Source organism: Rhizophagus irregularis, chromosome 5 (assembly GCF_026210795.1).
Source record: "Rhizophagus irregularis chromosome 5, complete sequence".
In the NCBI taxonomy this organism is placed as follows: Eukaryota; Fungi; Glomeromycota; class Glomeromycetes; order Glomerales; family Glomeraceae; genus Rhizophagus; species Rhizophagus irregularis.
The window spans coordinates 3382139-3397329 of NC_089433.1; the positions used below are offsets into that span (position 1 = coordinate 3382139).

The window sequence follows — 15191 nt, forward strand, 5'->3', positions numbered from 1 at the left end:
GTTAGACTAAACTATCAGGCATGGATATTAGACAAAATGTTACATTATGTCTGACATTTTACCTGTTCATTGATTTTCATCTGTCCGTGTTTGATATTTATCTGTCATATTGTAGTGCCATAATTCCAGAATTAACTTTGATTTAAATAATAGAGTATTTCGGAATTATAGGGATCATCTATATTTTGTGTAACATACATTAATAGTCTGAAGTAATTTGGATCGGAAATGAAGATCATCCTAATAGTAATAATGATGTAATAAGTTACAATTAATTTATTATTATTTACGTTGATCGAAGGATCAACATGTAAATTATTATATAAACCCCAACTTTTTGACTTAGTATTAGCAGTTCCTTTTCTTTGGAAGTTCCTTTCTGTTTCTTTTAGTTCCTTTTAAATTCTTTTAATTCTTTTAAATAAAAACTATCATTTTAATTATTATAATTATTTTATAATGTTCTGACGAAATTTTATGATTATATTATTTTACATTTAATAAATAACTGTGTTATAATGACATATTCTTACATAATAAAGAATAAACCTTTTATTAAATTATAAATTTTATGACTTTATGAGAGAGATGAAATTCTTGTGGCGACAGAGTGGCAGAAGCTGTCGTTGCAAATGGTGCATGCTCTGAGAATCACCTTCTATTGTCTACATACAATAGAAAAACTTGTTGAATAATACCTAATAAATAGCCTTTTACTATCGGCATATAGTAAATACCCTTTTGGAAGGAATGGAAATTTATTAGAACCAAGGAGAAAACCCAAATAGTGGTCCTAGGAATTATTTGACAGTGAAAAGAAGAAAGAAGAAAAGAACTCACTCCAACCCTTTACAGAGTATTACCCAGACTTAAATTTTTAGACATGTCTTCATACATGTATTAGCGACTAGGAATCTAAGAAACTGCGAATAAAGCGTTATATTCGACAAGGCCTCTGTATCGTATGGTTAAGTATTGTTATCTATTTTAATAATTTAGATTTTATTTTTGCAGGTATAACTCTTCAGATAGGAATGGGAATAACTGGACTCTGACGAGAGTGTAACTTCTCCTTACTGAAAGCATCCTGGAGATGCGTAACTGAACCTACAAAAATGTGTAAATAGATTGAATTATGAGTAAGTATGAGTTGGAATATGTTAAAGGGATAGAGAAATAAAGAGTTATTTCGTAAAAACCCAAATTTAATGAAGAAAGTGATAAAATCCAATTTTTAAGCCCCAAAATTGAGTAGTAAATGAAAATAAAAACCCCAATTTAAAACCCCTATATTAAACTCAGCGTTAATTAATGATTAAAGACCAATTCTAAAGCCCAAAATGATGTATTAAACCTAAAAGAATGGTAAAACCCCATATAAAAATCCCAATTTATGAGTTGAAAACCCACTTCTAAGTACAATAAAACGTAAATAAACCCAAGTTTTAAACCCAAATTCGTAGATAAAGCCCACCTTTAAAAACCAAAGAAACTGAGATATAAAACCCACCTTTTAAGAAGAGAAAAGATGGCGGAAGCTATCTAAAAATTTTAGTAGAATACCCGATAAAATATCCGAATTGTCTATAAAAGGAGTGCCAAAATTACCAGCCAAAAGATCATTCAAATGATTGAAGAAATACTCTTATTAACAAAAATAATAATATCAAGATACTCATTTGCAGTATATATCATCCTTATTTGCGAGATATTAAAAATAATTTTGATAAAATTTATTATCGTTATAATTTGAGATAAAATGACTACAATTAAAAACTATCATAATCAAATTGTACTTAAGGATGAGGATAGAGATATGATTAAAGCTCAACGAAACTACCTCATCAAAATGTATGGAATGACAATGGAGGATATAAAAATATTAGATAAGATGGCTGATAGAATTAGGGAAAGATGGTTAAAATTACAAGAAAAGCTCAAACCTTTGAATAGGATAGACCAATTTAAAGAAAGGTGTATGGAAAATGAAATTGAAACTTATCAATCAAGTCTTGGAAAAATAGATAAAAGAGTTAGAGAATTTAATGAAGAAATATCTTATAAAATTATACAATGCAATACCCAATTAGGATATGATGAAATCGATTTAGATAGTGATTATGAGGATAGCAAAAATGAAACCCCAACTGAATCAGAGGATGAGAAAGATAGTGACGAGGATTTAAGTGATAATGACTCTGAAAGAGAAGAGAGAGCAATGTCACCAATACCATATCCATGTTGTAATGAAATACATTGCATATGCTATGATCAAATTGAAATTGATAAAGAATATGAAGAATATTGTTTGAATCAGGTTGAACAAATGGCTGAAAATCATTAAAAAGCTATAAATACCTTAAAAACCCCAATCTGATAAATTAAATTATAATCCCAATTTATTAACGAATTAAATTATGGATATCAAACAACAAAAAGAATTCTTAGTAAAGGCATATCACGAATGTTTATATCAGGAAAAATCATTACGAAGGCCCATATCTTACTATAAGGACAAAATAATTGAAATTAGGAGAAAACTTAAACCAACTGAAGAAGATTTTGAGAAAGAAATAAGACTAGAAAGAGATTTAAGAAGATATGAAAGGAAAATTAGAGGAGACTACGAGACTCTAATGGACATAAAAAAGAATATAATTAAAAGGATAATTAAGATAAAAACAGAGTTAAAAACCAAAAAGAGATATCAAAATAATTTAAAAGTATAAATATATCATAAAACCCAACTCTGAAAATTTTATAAAATATAAGATGTCAGATATATATGATCATTGGTTACAACATAGGACATTACATAATACACAAAAACATACTTCACGTGTAGAAAACCCAGTCTTAGATTTCGCGTGTAGAAAATGTTATCCAATAGCAATAATACAAGAAGAGATAATAAAAGAATTTTTAAAATTCTGGGAAATTTTATGTGGAATAGAAACCCAAATTTACGAAGATAGTTATACATCTAAAACAATAATTTCCTTTGGGGAAATAGTAGAAAGTAATAAAGATGAGATTACAAGAGAAGCAACAAATCTTATATGGTCAATTAGTTATAAAGGAAAACCCCACTATAAGTTAGATGGTTTAATTTACATTATATGGGAAATTAAACAAAACTGTTATAATTATAATGAAGAGGGAAATATTTACTTTGTAGATAATAAAACCCAACTTTACGAAACTTTACAAGAGATATGTGAACTACAAAATCATGGTTACATAATAGGTGATGGGGAATTAAATCATAGATTTGCAGAATTTTGGAATTGGATAATTTTAGATACTACAGCATATGATTTATTCGATCAAATTGAAACATTAAAAATATTTAGAGAGATATTATACTTAGGAGAGAAAATTAGAGTAAATAGAAATGAGATTAGAAGGTTACAAAAGAGCATAAAATTCCACAAAGAAGATACTTATTATCCCCAACCATGGAAAAATGATTATCTCACAAATGCTATAGAAACCCAATTACTAACAACTAATGGATTTAAAGGAGAAATTGTGATAGAAAACCCAAATTTGAAGGAAGAGAATGATGAATATAACATAATAATCGAAATATTACAAGAAAGAGGAATACAAATAGGGAAGGAAGACTTGATGAGAATAATATTCACATTAGGGTATAACCCAGCACAAATATACTTAAAAGGATTCATAGAGACCTATATTGAAAATGAAGGAGAAAGTAATGACGTGTTAAAAACAATATTGGATAAATGGATAAGTGAACACCAAATTGAGGAGTCACATGATGAATTTTCGTCTGATGAAGATGAAAATGTTATAAAAACCCCACCAAATCCCTCAAGTTCTGAAGAATCAGAAAACTCAAGTAATAATACAACAGAAAATAATAGTATACATAATACAAGAACAAATACCCCAACCTCAGGAAACTCAACTAGAAGTAATAGTCCACTACCAATAATGGCTACCAGAGATGAAGTAAGAGAAGATATTAGAACAGTAATGAGAACTATCTTTGGAATAGATCCAGGAGCAGTCTTGAATACAGCCCCACCTAATACAATAAATGCTACCTTAACAGGCATGTTAAATCCACTTAATAGAGCTGCAAAAATAGCAGAATTACCACTCTTTTATGGAGGGGATCAAGACGCTAATGATTGGATCAGAGATTTTAATAATGTGTATGCAGGAAACAGATATGTTGATGATCAAGCAGCAAAATTAGTGAGAGCAAAACCATGTTTAAGAGAAGAAGCAGCAGACTGGTTAGAAGGAATAGTTGCTTTAGGAAATCTAGCTGGTTTTGATAATGCAAACGATAATACTAGTTTAGCATATGAGATGAAAAGTAAATATGCCAGTCCTGTTAGACAACAACAATGGACAAGAGAATTACAATCTATCAAACAAAAAGATGGAGAGAAAGTGGGAGAATATGCGGCGAGATTTAATAAATTATTAAAAAGAGTAGCACCAGAAGCTGGTGATTTACATGAAAGATTTAGAGTAAATTATTTTATACAAGGGTTAAATCCTATAGTCGCTGGAAGGACATTTGAAGGGAATTCTGATACTTTAGTTAATGCAATTACTAGAGCAAAAAGTATAGAAGCAGGTAATAATTTGATGTTACAAGGAATGGGAATCCCCAATTTAAATATAAATGAAAGCTCAACAAGTAAAACCCCAAACGTTATAGTTGATAATAATATTACAAGTGAAGTAGATAATTTAGCCAAACAGTTGGAAGAATTAAAGATTGCTAAATTAGAAAAAGAAATATTAAGTATTAAAAATGAGATAAATAATAATAATAACACTCAAAAACCCCAATTTAGACCACCAAGACGTCAAGTGAATAGGCCCCAATTTCAACAAAGACCACCAATGGATTGGAGCAGAGTTAACTGCTATAAGTGTGGTAAATTAGGACATACTGCCAGATTTTGTAGAGAAAATACTCAACAATATAATGTGATTGATATGGAAGATGATAATCAAGATTATCATTATGATGATGAAACAGGATTATACTATTACTTTGATTACGATTATCAACAATATTTTTATCTTGACGAAGAATCCCAAAATGAGTTATATTATCAAGATAACGAATATTATCCAGCAGAAAGGACAACTAGGAGTCAAGTAAGAAACAACCCATTGGTAGGTAATAAAACATTACCTGATAGAGATCCAATTATTAAAAGAAAACCAGTAAACAATGATATAGAGATGACTGAGAGAGTTAGAAGACCATATGTTAGGAAAGGAGAAGGAAAATTTCAAATTAAACCTAGTAGATTCGAAACTGATGCACAAGATTATGATATAGTAAGCGATTTAGAAAATATGAAACCCAACATTAATTTCACACAATTAGTAGCAGCAGCACCTAAATATGGTATGGAAGTCAAGAAAGCATTTCAAAGACAAAGAATACCTAGAATGCCAAATCAACAATGACTACACTCGGACGAAAAAGAATTAAGATATTATGATGAAAATAAAGAAGTAACAATAGCTATGAAAACCCCAATTTTTATAAATGGAATTGAAATTAAAGCCATAGTAGATACTGGAGCAGCCACATGTGCTATATCAAAAGGATTATTAATAGAGACAGGAAATGAAATTGAAAGATCAAGTAATGTAAGATGTATAATGGCAAATGGATCTAAAACAGCATCATTAGGTAAATCAACCTTAGAAATTGAAATTGATGAAATAATAACAGAAATTGAAGTTGAAGTAATTAATTCACAAGATAGAATGTTAATAATTGGCAATGATTTTATGAGTGATTGGAAAGCTAATATAGACTTTAAAACCCACACCTTAACATTAAATGATCAAGGACATGAAATATACATACCAATTGAATATATCAAAAGTAATAGAGTTAAATTTGAAACCCCAATTCAGGATGAATACACTGATGATGAAGAAGACCCCACATACGAAGATAATGAAGAAATTGAAACTTTTAGAGTTGAAGATTTAGAAGAAGAGTATATCAGCGAAGATGAAGAAGAAGTAAAATAATGAGTCTTGGCCCAGAAAAGGGAGAGACAGAAAAGATGCTAGAAAAGTTAAAATTACGAAATTTAAATAAAAACCAAGAGAAAATAACAAAAGAACTAGTAATAGAATATATGGATATTATGGAATATGATAAGGAAAAACCCAATTTAGTACCAAATGTTAAACATCGTATAATAATAAATGAAGGCAAACCCCAATTTTACAAAAAGGTTATAGAGAAACTTTGGAAAAAAAGAAATTCATAAAGAAAGAAATAGAGAAAATGTTGAGAGTAGGAAGGATTAGACCGTCATATAGTCCTTGGGCGTCCCCAGTAACATTAGCTAATAAGAAAAGTGGTACCTATAGATTTTGTATTGATTATAGAGCGCTTAACAAAGTTACTAAAACAGATGCATATCCTTTACCAAGAATTGATGAATTACTAGAACGATACGAAACATCAAAATGGTTTACAAGTATGGATTTAGCAGCAGGATTCCATCAAGTAGAAATGGACGAAGAAGATAAAGAAAAAACAGCTTTTGTGTGTTCATTAGGATTATTTGAATTTAATGTTATGCCATTTGGACTTAAAAATGCCCCAGCTACCTTCCAAAGGTTAATGAATAATGTTTTATACGATTTTATTGGAGATTTTGTTGAAGTTTACATTGATGACATAATGATACACTCTAAAAATTTTGAAGATCATATTATACATGTGACTAAAGTATTACAGAAATTAAGAGAACATAATTTGGTCGTAAAGTTAAAGAAGAGTAGATTCTGTGAACAACAAATTGAATTTTTAGGTCATGAAATTGGTAAAGATGGTATAAAACCCAATTCTAAGAAAGTAGAAACAATTAGTAAAATAAAAGAATCCCAAACTTTAACAGAATTATGATCATTCTTAGGATTATGTTCATATTATAGGAGATTTATTAAAGATTTCTCCAAGAGAGCTAAACTACTATATAAATTATTAGAAAAAGATGTTCCATATGAATGGATGGATGAACAACAAGATACCTTCGAATGGTTAAAACAATGTCTAACTGAAAGCCCAATTTTGTCACACCCAAATTTTGAAAAAGAATTTATTTTGATAACAGATGCATCAGCAGATGGATTAGGCGCTATATTGGCTCAGAAAAATGATAAAGATAAGGAAGTTGTGATAGCATATGCCAGCAGAAGCACCAATAAAACCGAAAGAAATTATCCTATAACAGATTTAGAATGCTTGGCAATAGTATATGGAGTTGAATATTTCCATAAATTTTTGATAAATAAAAGATTTAAGATAATCACAGATCATGCAGCCCTTAAAAGCTTAGTAAATGAAAAGATTCCAAAAGGAAGGCGTGCAAGATGGATAATGAAATTACAACAATATGATTTCTTTGTAGAACATAGACCAGGAAAGAAAAATGGGAATGCTGACGCACTTTCAAGATTAAAATATAAACAATAATTAAGATTAATTAATTTAGTGTAATGCACAAATTAAAAGCCCAAATCTTGTTGAACATTTAAGGAAATAAAATTAGTGATGAAACACTCCTTGGCGTAAAAGATTTTAGAATTTTTAGATGGAAAATCAGAAACAATCAAAACCCAAATCTTAATATTATTCTGATAATATAAACAAATTATCATGAGGAGGATTTGTTTATTTAAAGATGTAAACAATAATTTAAAAGATACGCCAAGATCATCTAAAGATGCACCAGTAAAATTGATGATGATCATTCAACTGTGGAAATAAAATTATTATAAAAAGACACCATTCAAGATGGTAAAATGAGATTATACAAATCATAGTTTTAATAATAAACTAATAATTTTTTTTCCAAGAAACCAAAAACTCAAAATCTAAATCAAAAATTTAAAAACCCAAATTCAAGATGAACTCAACAGTTGAACAACTTAAGGAAGTTCTTAACATGCCCAATCCTCAGAATTTTAGGATTAAGACCGACTTAGGTCAAAGATGTAAAAGGTGTACAGGAAGATGTCAAAACAACCATTATAGCCTGGATAGAGAGTATGGAGAACTAAAAGTTGTGATAAGCAATATGCTAAAGCATAAAGAGCCCATGGAATGCTTTAAACATTCAACAGTAACCTATCATCCACCACATAATTGTAATAAAGCTAAATGTGAAAGATGTGGATCTTGGGGACATAGTAAGGAGGTATGCAATGATAAGTTATACTATTGGAATAGGTTGTGCCTATGCAAATGTGATGGAAGGAGATGTAAAAGACGAAGATCAGAAACCCAATTTAAAGGAGGCAATCATTGTTGCACCTGCCAGAAACCTGTAATATTCTATGAGGCATACAGTAATTATAAAATAGGAAAATTAAGATGCAATGAATGTCATGAGAATAGCGTTAATAACAAAAGACCACCTACACCAGATACTGACGAAGGTAACAAAAAGCCCAAATTTAATATACCAGAACCTGAAGATCCAATGCAAGATATGGAGTTAAACCCACCAAGGATCCAAAATAAAGGAAAAGAGAAACAAAAATATACTGAAATCAAATGTACGAATTGTAACAGAAAGGAAAGCCCCATTAATTGTATCAATAATTTAGGTATTTGTGACAAATGTGATGAGAAAAGAGAATGATTGGAACGAACAGGAAGTACCTCCTGTATAAAGACTTGTACAGTTTGCCGACTACAAACTGATAACTTTGAGTCAAGATCATCAGGAGCTATAGTATGTGGAGAGGAATGTAATGGAGTGTTAACTATTATGAATATGGTTAACAAGGATAAATCAGGAAAACCCCAATCCCAATTAATTTAAGAGAAATTACAAATTTGGATAGATAAACTTGGATATGATCCAGAAGATGAAGATGATATGAGCGAAGAACAGGATAAAATCAATAAAATGTCAGGAAAAATTCAAAAATACCTTAAGAAAGAATTCAAAGAAAGGATATTTTCTGAATATCCAAAAGAAAGGATTGAAGAAGCTTTAGATGTTATAGTACCACCAGAGATAACAAATATGATATCTGAACATATAGAGAATAAAGAATTAACTCAAGTGATACCTATTAGAACCATTAATGATACTATTGAATGGACCGAAGAGATCAGACAACCATGGGAATTGAATGGAGAATTCATATGGCCAGAAGAAGAATTATTAGAAAACCCCATTCCTATAATGAATATAATTCAAGAAGTAAATCCCACCGATAACAGAATAATTGAACTTCAAAACCATATTGTGAAACTAGAAAATGAAATTGCAATAAAGGACCAAATGAATGAAGGATTAAGGAATCAATTAGAGGAAACCCAATATCAACTTAACGAAACAGCGAGAATGTGCAATGAAAATGCAAATATGGTGATGAACGCTCAAGAGTGGATGAAATATTTCAAAAATAAATATGACAGAAGGAATAAATGGGTAAATGAATTAAAAAAGAAAGGTAATATTTTGTTAACAAAATATGTCAACAAAAATAATGATTTGAAAGAGAGGATAGAGGAATTAGAGCAAGAAATAAATTTTGGAAACGTGTTATTTAATCAGATAATAGATCTTAATATGACAATTAGTTCAGACATAGATATAGATCCTTCTATGGAAAACATGGAACTCTTAAGATATTAATTGAAATTTTTATAAATAAAGCCCAATTTTTATAAACCCAAACTCAAATTTTCAAAATGAAACAAAAATATGTAAAAATAAAAGATGAATAGCATTTTATTTCGTATACTAAAAACCCAAATTTTGAGTTCAAATATTTTACAGATAATGAAGCGATGTTACTCAAGTTAGGAGAAAGGACCAAAGAAATTTTATTAAAACGAAATAATAGAAAAACCCAACCCATTTTAATAATAATTGATGGAGTAGATGGCGTAGGAAAAACTACTATAGTAGAAAATATAATTAGAAAAATTGAAGCCCAGAATCTTAAAATCATTTTTAACACTTTCAAAAGAAGGAGAGGTGATAATAAATTATTTGAGACCCCAACCATCAAATATGAATGGATGTTTCGAAAAGAAGTAGTTGAACAAATTAACAAGAGATTAGTAACATACACAGGCAATCTCGATAAATCGGATCAGTTGGTTCCAGTAAAAATATCCGATATATCAAGACATCCGATATATCGAAAAAATCTCGCCAAACCGGATTTATATAAAAATATATGAAAAATCCGAAATACCAAGAAATCACGTGATTTTTCGTTCAAAATTTTCAAAATTTTATTCAAAAATGAATATAATTTTATTATTATAAAAGAACTATCTGTCATACATTAAAATCAAAATATTCATTTAGTTTACTTTGCCTTTTTTCATTTATATTATCAAAAAAGATCCTTTTTTTCAATTTAATTAAATTTTTCATTTCTAAATTACCAATTTCTAAATCTTTTTGTTGAATATATTTAATTACATTTTCAATGCTATTTAACGCAACTATTGTAGAGATTTCATCTTGCTCCTCTTCCTCTTCAATTTCCCTTTCATTTGTTCCCTTTACAACGTCAACAATTTCTTGTAATGATAATTCCTCTTCAGCAGATGCTCTATTATCAATATTAATATAGTCATTCACAGCTAAAGGATCTACGAATCCTAACTCATCAATTAATGATTGTAATTCATGTCCAATATTATCTTCTTCATAATCGGAATTGTCTGAACATTCAGAATCTTCCATATTATTATTGGGAAGGATTCCAGCTTTAGCCCAACTGTTAAGAATTGTTTTTTTAGATACTTTTTTCCAGGCATCAGCAATTAAATTGATTGAATCAAAAATATCAATTGGGGGTGGAATGGGGTCTCCCTCTTCATAAAAAACATAAGCTTGAATACGATTTTGACATAGCAATTTGCGATATTGTGCTTTTAAACTATAAATAATGCCTTGATCTAATGGTTGAAGAAATGATGTTGTATTTGGTGGTAAAAAATGAACCTTAACATTTGAAAGACTATTGATGTTCTCAGATTCATGACATCTAGCATTATCTATTAGTAAAATAATATGCCGATTTTCTCTAAGCATTTTGGAATTTAATCTTTCAAGATAATGTTTGAAAATACTTCTTTGCATCCAAGCTTTAGAGTTCCAATAATACCAAACAGGGAGAGATCTTTTTTCAATTCCCTTTAATGCACGTGGTGTTTCATATTTATGAATAAAAACTAAAGGCAATCTTTCATCACCAGAAGCATTACAAGTTGCCAAAATACTAACACGTTCTTTAGGACGTTTTTTACCAAGTACAGGATCATGTGCTATTGTTTTGGATGGTTCTAAACGCCAAAAAAGAGCAGTTTCATCACAGTTCCAGATATCTTTTAGTTCATATGCTTGAAGAATTTCTCGTAATTCAGCTCTCATTTGTGGAAGTTCATCAATAGGAGCACTGCCAGCTTCTCCTTTTTTTTTATATGTATGCAAATTATTTCTCTGTTTAAAGTTGCTTAACCATCCTGCAGATGCTGAAAAGTTGGTGATATCAAGTAAGTTAGCACACTCTACTGCTTTTTGTTGGATAATAGGCCCATTTATAGTTAAATTTCTTGAAATTTGTTGATCAACCCAAATGCTTATTACTTCTTCTAGTTGTGGATAAACACTAGATTTTTCACGAAAATTATTTGCATTTGGTAAAGTGGTATCAATGGAAAGCCAATGTTCTGATCTTTTTAAAATATCAGAAACTGTGCTAGTGGAAATTCCATATTGTGCTGCTAATTGAACACCACTAAGTTTTTGATCTCTTTGTTTTTTGCAGAGTTCTTTCTTTTGAGCTAATGTTAAAGATTTCTTCTTTTTATTATTCGTATCTTTGTTTTCTCTCATGCTAAAGTATATTTTGAAAAAAAAAACAGTGAGAAAAATTGTTTGCCTAATTAATAAATGATTGACATAATTATTTCGGACTCCAAAAAAATTAATACGACATATCAAGATTTTTTAACTATAGTTGATCTAGAATAAAATCCGATTTACGAAATATCGAGATTTTACTAATAAAGTCCGATATATCAAGACTGTTTTAATATAGATGATTTGGTTCCAGAAGAAAAATCCGAAATAGTGCCAAATCCGGTTTATCGAGGATCCGATTTATCGAGATTGCCTGTGTATACTGATGAAGATATAATTATAGTAGATAAATCCCCATACTGCGAATATTTTTATCAAAAGACAAGTAGTTTTGATAGAGGAATAATAAGACCTTTTGGAAATTTTAAAATGGAACAAGAAATTTTCAAATACAAAAATATAATTGATAATGCAGCAGTTATATTTTTAGAAAATAACGCATGTTGGAAAAATTACATAGGAAGAGAAACTAAAAAGAGTAATGGAGGATATAAAGCATCATATAATACACTCAAAGAAAACGAATATATGGAAATGGTTAAGATGTTCAAACAAAATCAAACAATATATGACAACAAAAAGAAATATAAAGCAGTAAAAATCCAGAACGATAACAAAAGTTGGAAAATTGTCTATAATGAAATTTTAAAAATAATAAAAAATGGAAACTGACGAATATAATAAAATTGTTAAAAATATTCATGAAAACCCCAAATTTGAATTAAAAGAAGCCCAACTCTATAGAATAAAAGAAGATAAATTACTTAAAGTAATACAAAAACATGAAGTTGAAGGACTATTATATATGATGCACGATCATGAATTATCAGCACATTTTGGAATAAAAGCAATACAAGATAAAATACGAGGAAAATATTGGTGGAATAAAATGATGAAAGATATAGAAAATTATGTTAAATCATGCGATAGATGTCAAAGAAGAAATAAACCCCAAGGGAAGAATGAATTAAGCCCAATTAGCGTTAAAACCCCATTTTATCAGATAGGAATTGATTTTGTAGGACCATTACCTGCTACTAAAAAGAGAAATCGATATATAATTGTAGCAATGGATTACTTTACTAAATGGCCAGAAGCAAGAGCGACTAAAAGAGATACAGCTGAAGAAGTAGTTAAATTTCTTTATGAGGATATTATATGTAGACATGGTTGTCCACGAAAAATAATTAGTGATAGAGGCAAACATTTTGACAATAAGATGGTAGAATTATTAACTAAAAAGTTTGAAATAAAACATAATTTATCAACAAGTTATCATCCCCAAACTAATGGATTAGTAGAAAGATTTAATAAGACGTTATGCGAATCATTAGCTAAATTGCAAGAAGATAAACAATGGGACGATAAAATACCATCAGTATTATTTGCATATAGAAATAAAACCCACTCTTCTACAAAAACCAAACCATTTTATTTAGTATATGGACGAAAAGCTAATTTCATTGAAGAAGAAACCCAAACCACAGAGAGACTAAATGAGATTATAGAAGGACTACCTTTTCAAAGAAATATAGCAAAAGAAGAAATTTTAAGATCTCAGGTAAAACAGAAAGAATATCATGATAGCAGAAGTAAAAGGAAAGAAGAATTTAAAATAGGAGACGAAGTATTAAGATATAACGCAGCACAGCAAAATTCTAAATCAAATAAATTAGACGATAAATGGTCAGGACTATACTTAATACATGAAATATTATTAAATGGATCTTATAAATTAAAAGAGTTAGATGGAAAAATATTGAGAAACCCTACGAATGGAGAATTATTGAAGAGATATTTCACGAGAGAACTTAGATAAATATCTTAATTAATTTACAAAATAAAAAGTAAAAGCACAATTGTTAAAGTAAAATATAAAATTTTATTGAAATTTTAAAAATCCCAAGAAGAAAAAGAAGAGAATTATAATAGTTTCTTTAAAGCGAGGTTTTCTTCTGAAAAAAAAAAAAAAAAAAAAAAAAAAATTTATTATTAAATGATAATTTTTAGGAATTTAATCTTAAATATTAAAAATAAGATAATATACCTTTGAGACTGAGAAGCAGCCGACCAAGATTTCGATTAAAAGAACGAAGCTCTGAAATGGTATCTTTGAAATTATCTTGCTCTTGTTCAAGAGCATTAACCTTTTCCTCCATTTCCTCAATTTGATCTTGTAACTTCCAACCGGAAGTCAAATAATGAACATTCTTTTCAAAGAGAGATTCGTTTCGCTCCTTCATTTTATCCAATTTGCGTTGGAGAGATTCTGTTTGTTCTGTTAGAAGGAAAGAAAAAAGAGAAGAAGAAATTCATACCATTATTAGTTAAAAAACTAAGTGAATAAAGTCGATAGTACAAAGGAGTTCTACAGGAGAGTGCATTCAAGACTAGCCCTAGAAGTATAGAAACCCCGTCTACAGGTCAAAAGATCAACCATTCAAGAACCGGAACTTAAGTTTAAAAACCCCGTCTACAGTTAAACCCCATTCAAGAGACATCCTAAGGACCTTGCGTATGATACCCACCCTTAAGTCGAGCTATTTCAGTTTTGCGAGAAGCCTTGAGAGCTTTATAACGAAGTTGAGATTTCTTATTTGAAGAAACTGAGCGGCGAGAAGTCATGACGAAAGATTATATATATTTTAAAGGGTAAAGGAAAATGTTTTATAACAATGAATGAATGAGGAAAGAAAAGAAAAGGAAAAAGTGAGGTCTTATATAGAGAAAAAGACGCGACTTGAAGAATGCGTTAAAATTAAACAAAACAAACTTATCACGAAAAGATTTGATGAAAACCCCACGTGGAAATTTATAGAAAAAGAAATTTATTTTTAGAACAAAGAACTATACGTTAATTAATTTAAGGAGTTAAAAACAAATTAATTTGGTGAAACATTGATGTCGCGATTTGTTAAAATTAGAGATTTATTTTTAGTAATACACGGAAAATTAAGGGGTAGAATAACGGATTGGAGTTAGTATGAAATAAATGTCGCGATTTACTAAAATTAGTAGAAGGAATAATTAATTAATAGGACGCGTTTTATTTTGATCCTGTAATACAGATTTTAATTTGGAAATTTATGAGGACACAAATTTTAAGGGGGAGGAAAGTTTGTAGTGCCATAATTCCAGAATTAACTTTGATTTAAATAATAGAGTATTTCGGAATTATAGGGATCGTCTATATTTTGTGTAACATATATTAATAGTCCGAAGTAATTTGGATCGGAAATGAAGATCATCCTAATA

At 29.4% G+C, this 15191-nt stretch overlaps 4 protein-coding genes across 4 annotated transcripts; all 4 read left to right on the plus strand.

The window, feature by feature from the left end:
* Nucleotides 1–1759: 1759 nt before the first annotated feature.
* Nucleotides 1760–2344, plus strand: OCT59_025258 (uncharacterized protein; the record flags this gene model as incomplete). Its single annotated transcript, XM_025329720.2, has 1 exon — nt 1760–2344. The coding sequence occupies one exon, from the start codon at nt 1760–1762 to the stop codon at nt 2342–2344; it is 585 nt and encodes a 194-aa protein (XP_025164597.1).
* Nucleotides 2345–2417: 73 nt separating this feature from the next.
* On the plus strand, nt 2418–2729 carry OCT59_025259 (uncharacterized protein; the record flags this gene model as incomplete). The annotated part of the gene is made up of 1 exon (XM_066137261.1): nt 2418–2729. The coding sequence occupies one exon, from the start codon at nt 2418–2420 to the stop codon at nt 2727–2729; it is 312 nt and encodes a 103-aa protein (XP_065991971.1).
* Nucleotides 2730–2772: 43 nt separating this feature from the next.
* OCT59_025260 (uncharacterized protein) lies at nt 2773–5469 on the plus strand (the record flags this gene model as incomplete). The annotated part of the gene is made up of 1 exon (XM_025328934.2): nt 2773–5469. The coding sequence occupies one exon, from the start codon at nt 2773–2775 to the stop codon at nt 5467–5469; it is 2697 nt and encodes an 898-aa protein (XP_025164596.2).
* Nucleotides 5470–5529: 60 nt separating this feature from the next.
* OCT59_025261 (uncharacterized protein) lies at nt 5530–6048 on the plus strand (the record flags this gene model as incomplete). Its single annotated transcript, XM_066137272.1, has 1 exon — nt 5530–6048. The coding sequence occupies one exon, from the start codon at nt 5530–5532 to the stop codon at nt 6046–6048; it is 519 nt and encodes a 172-aa protein (XP_065991972.1).
* Nucleotides 6049–15191: the final 9143 nt, after the last annotated feature.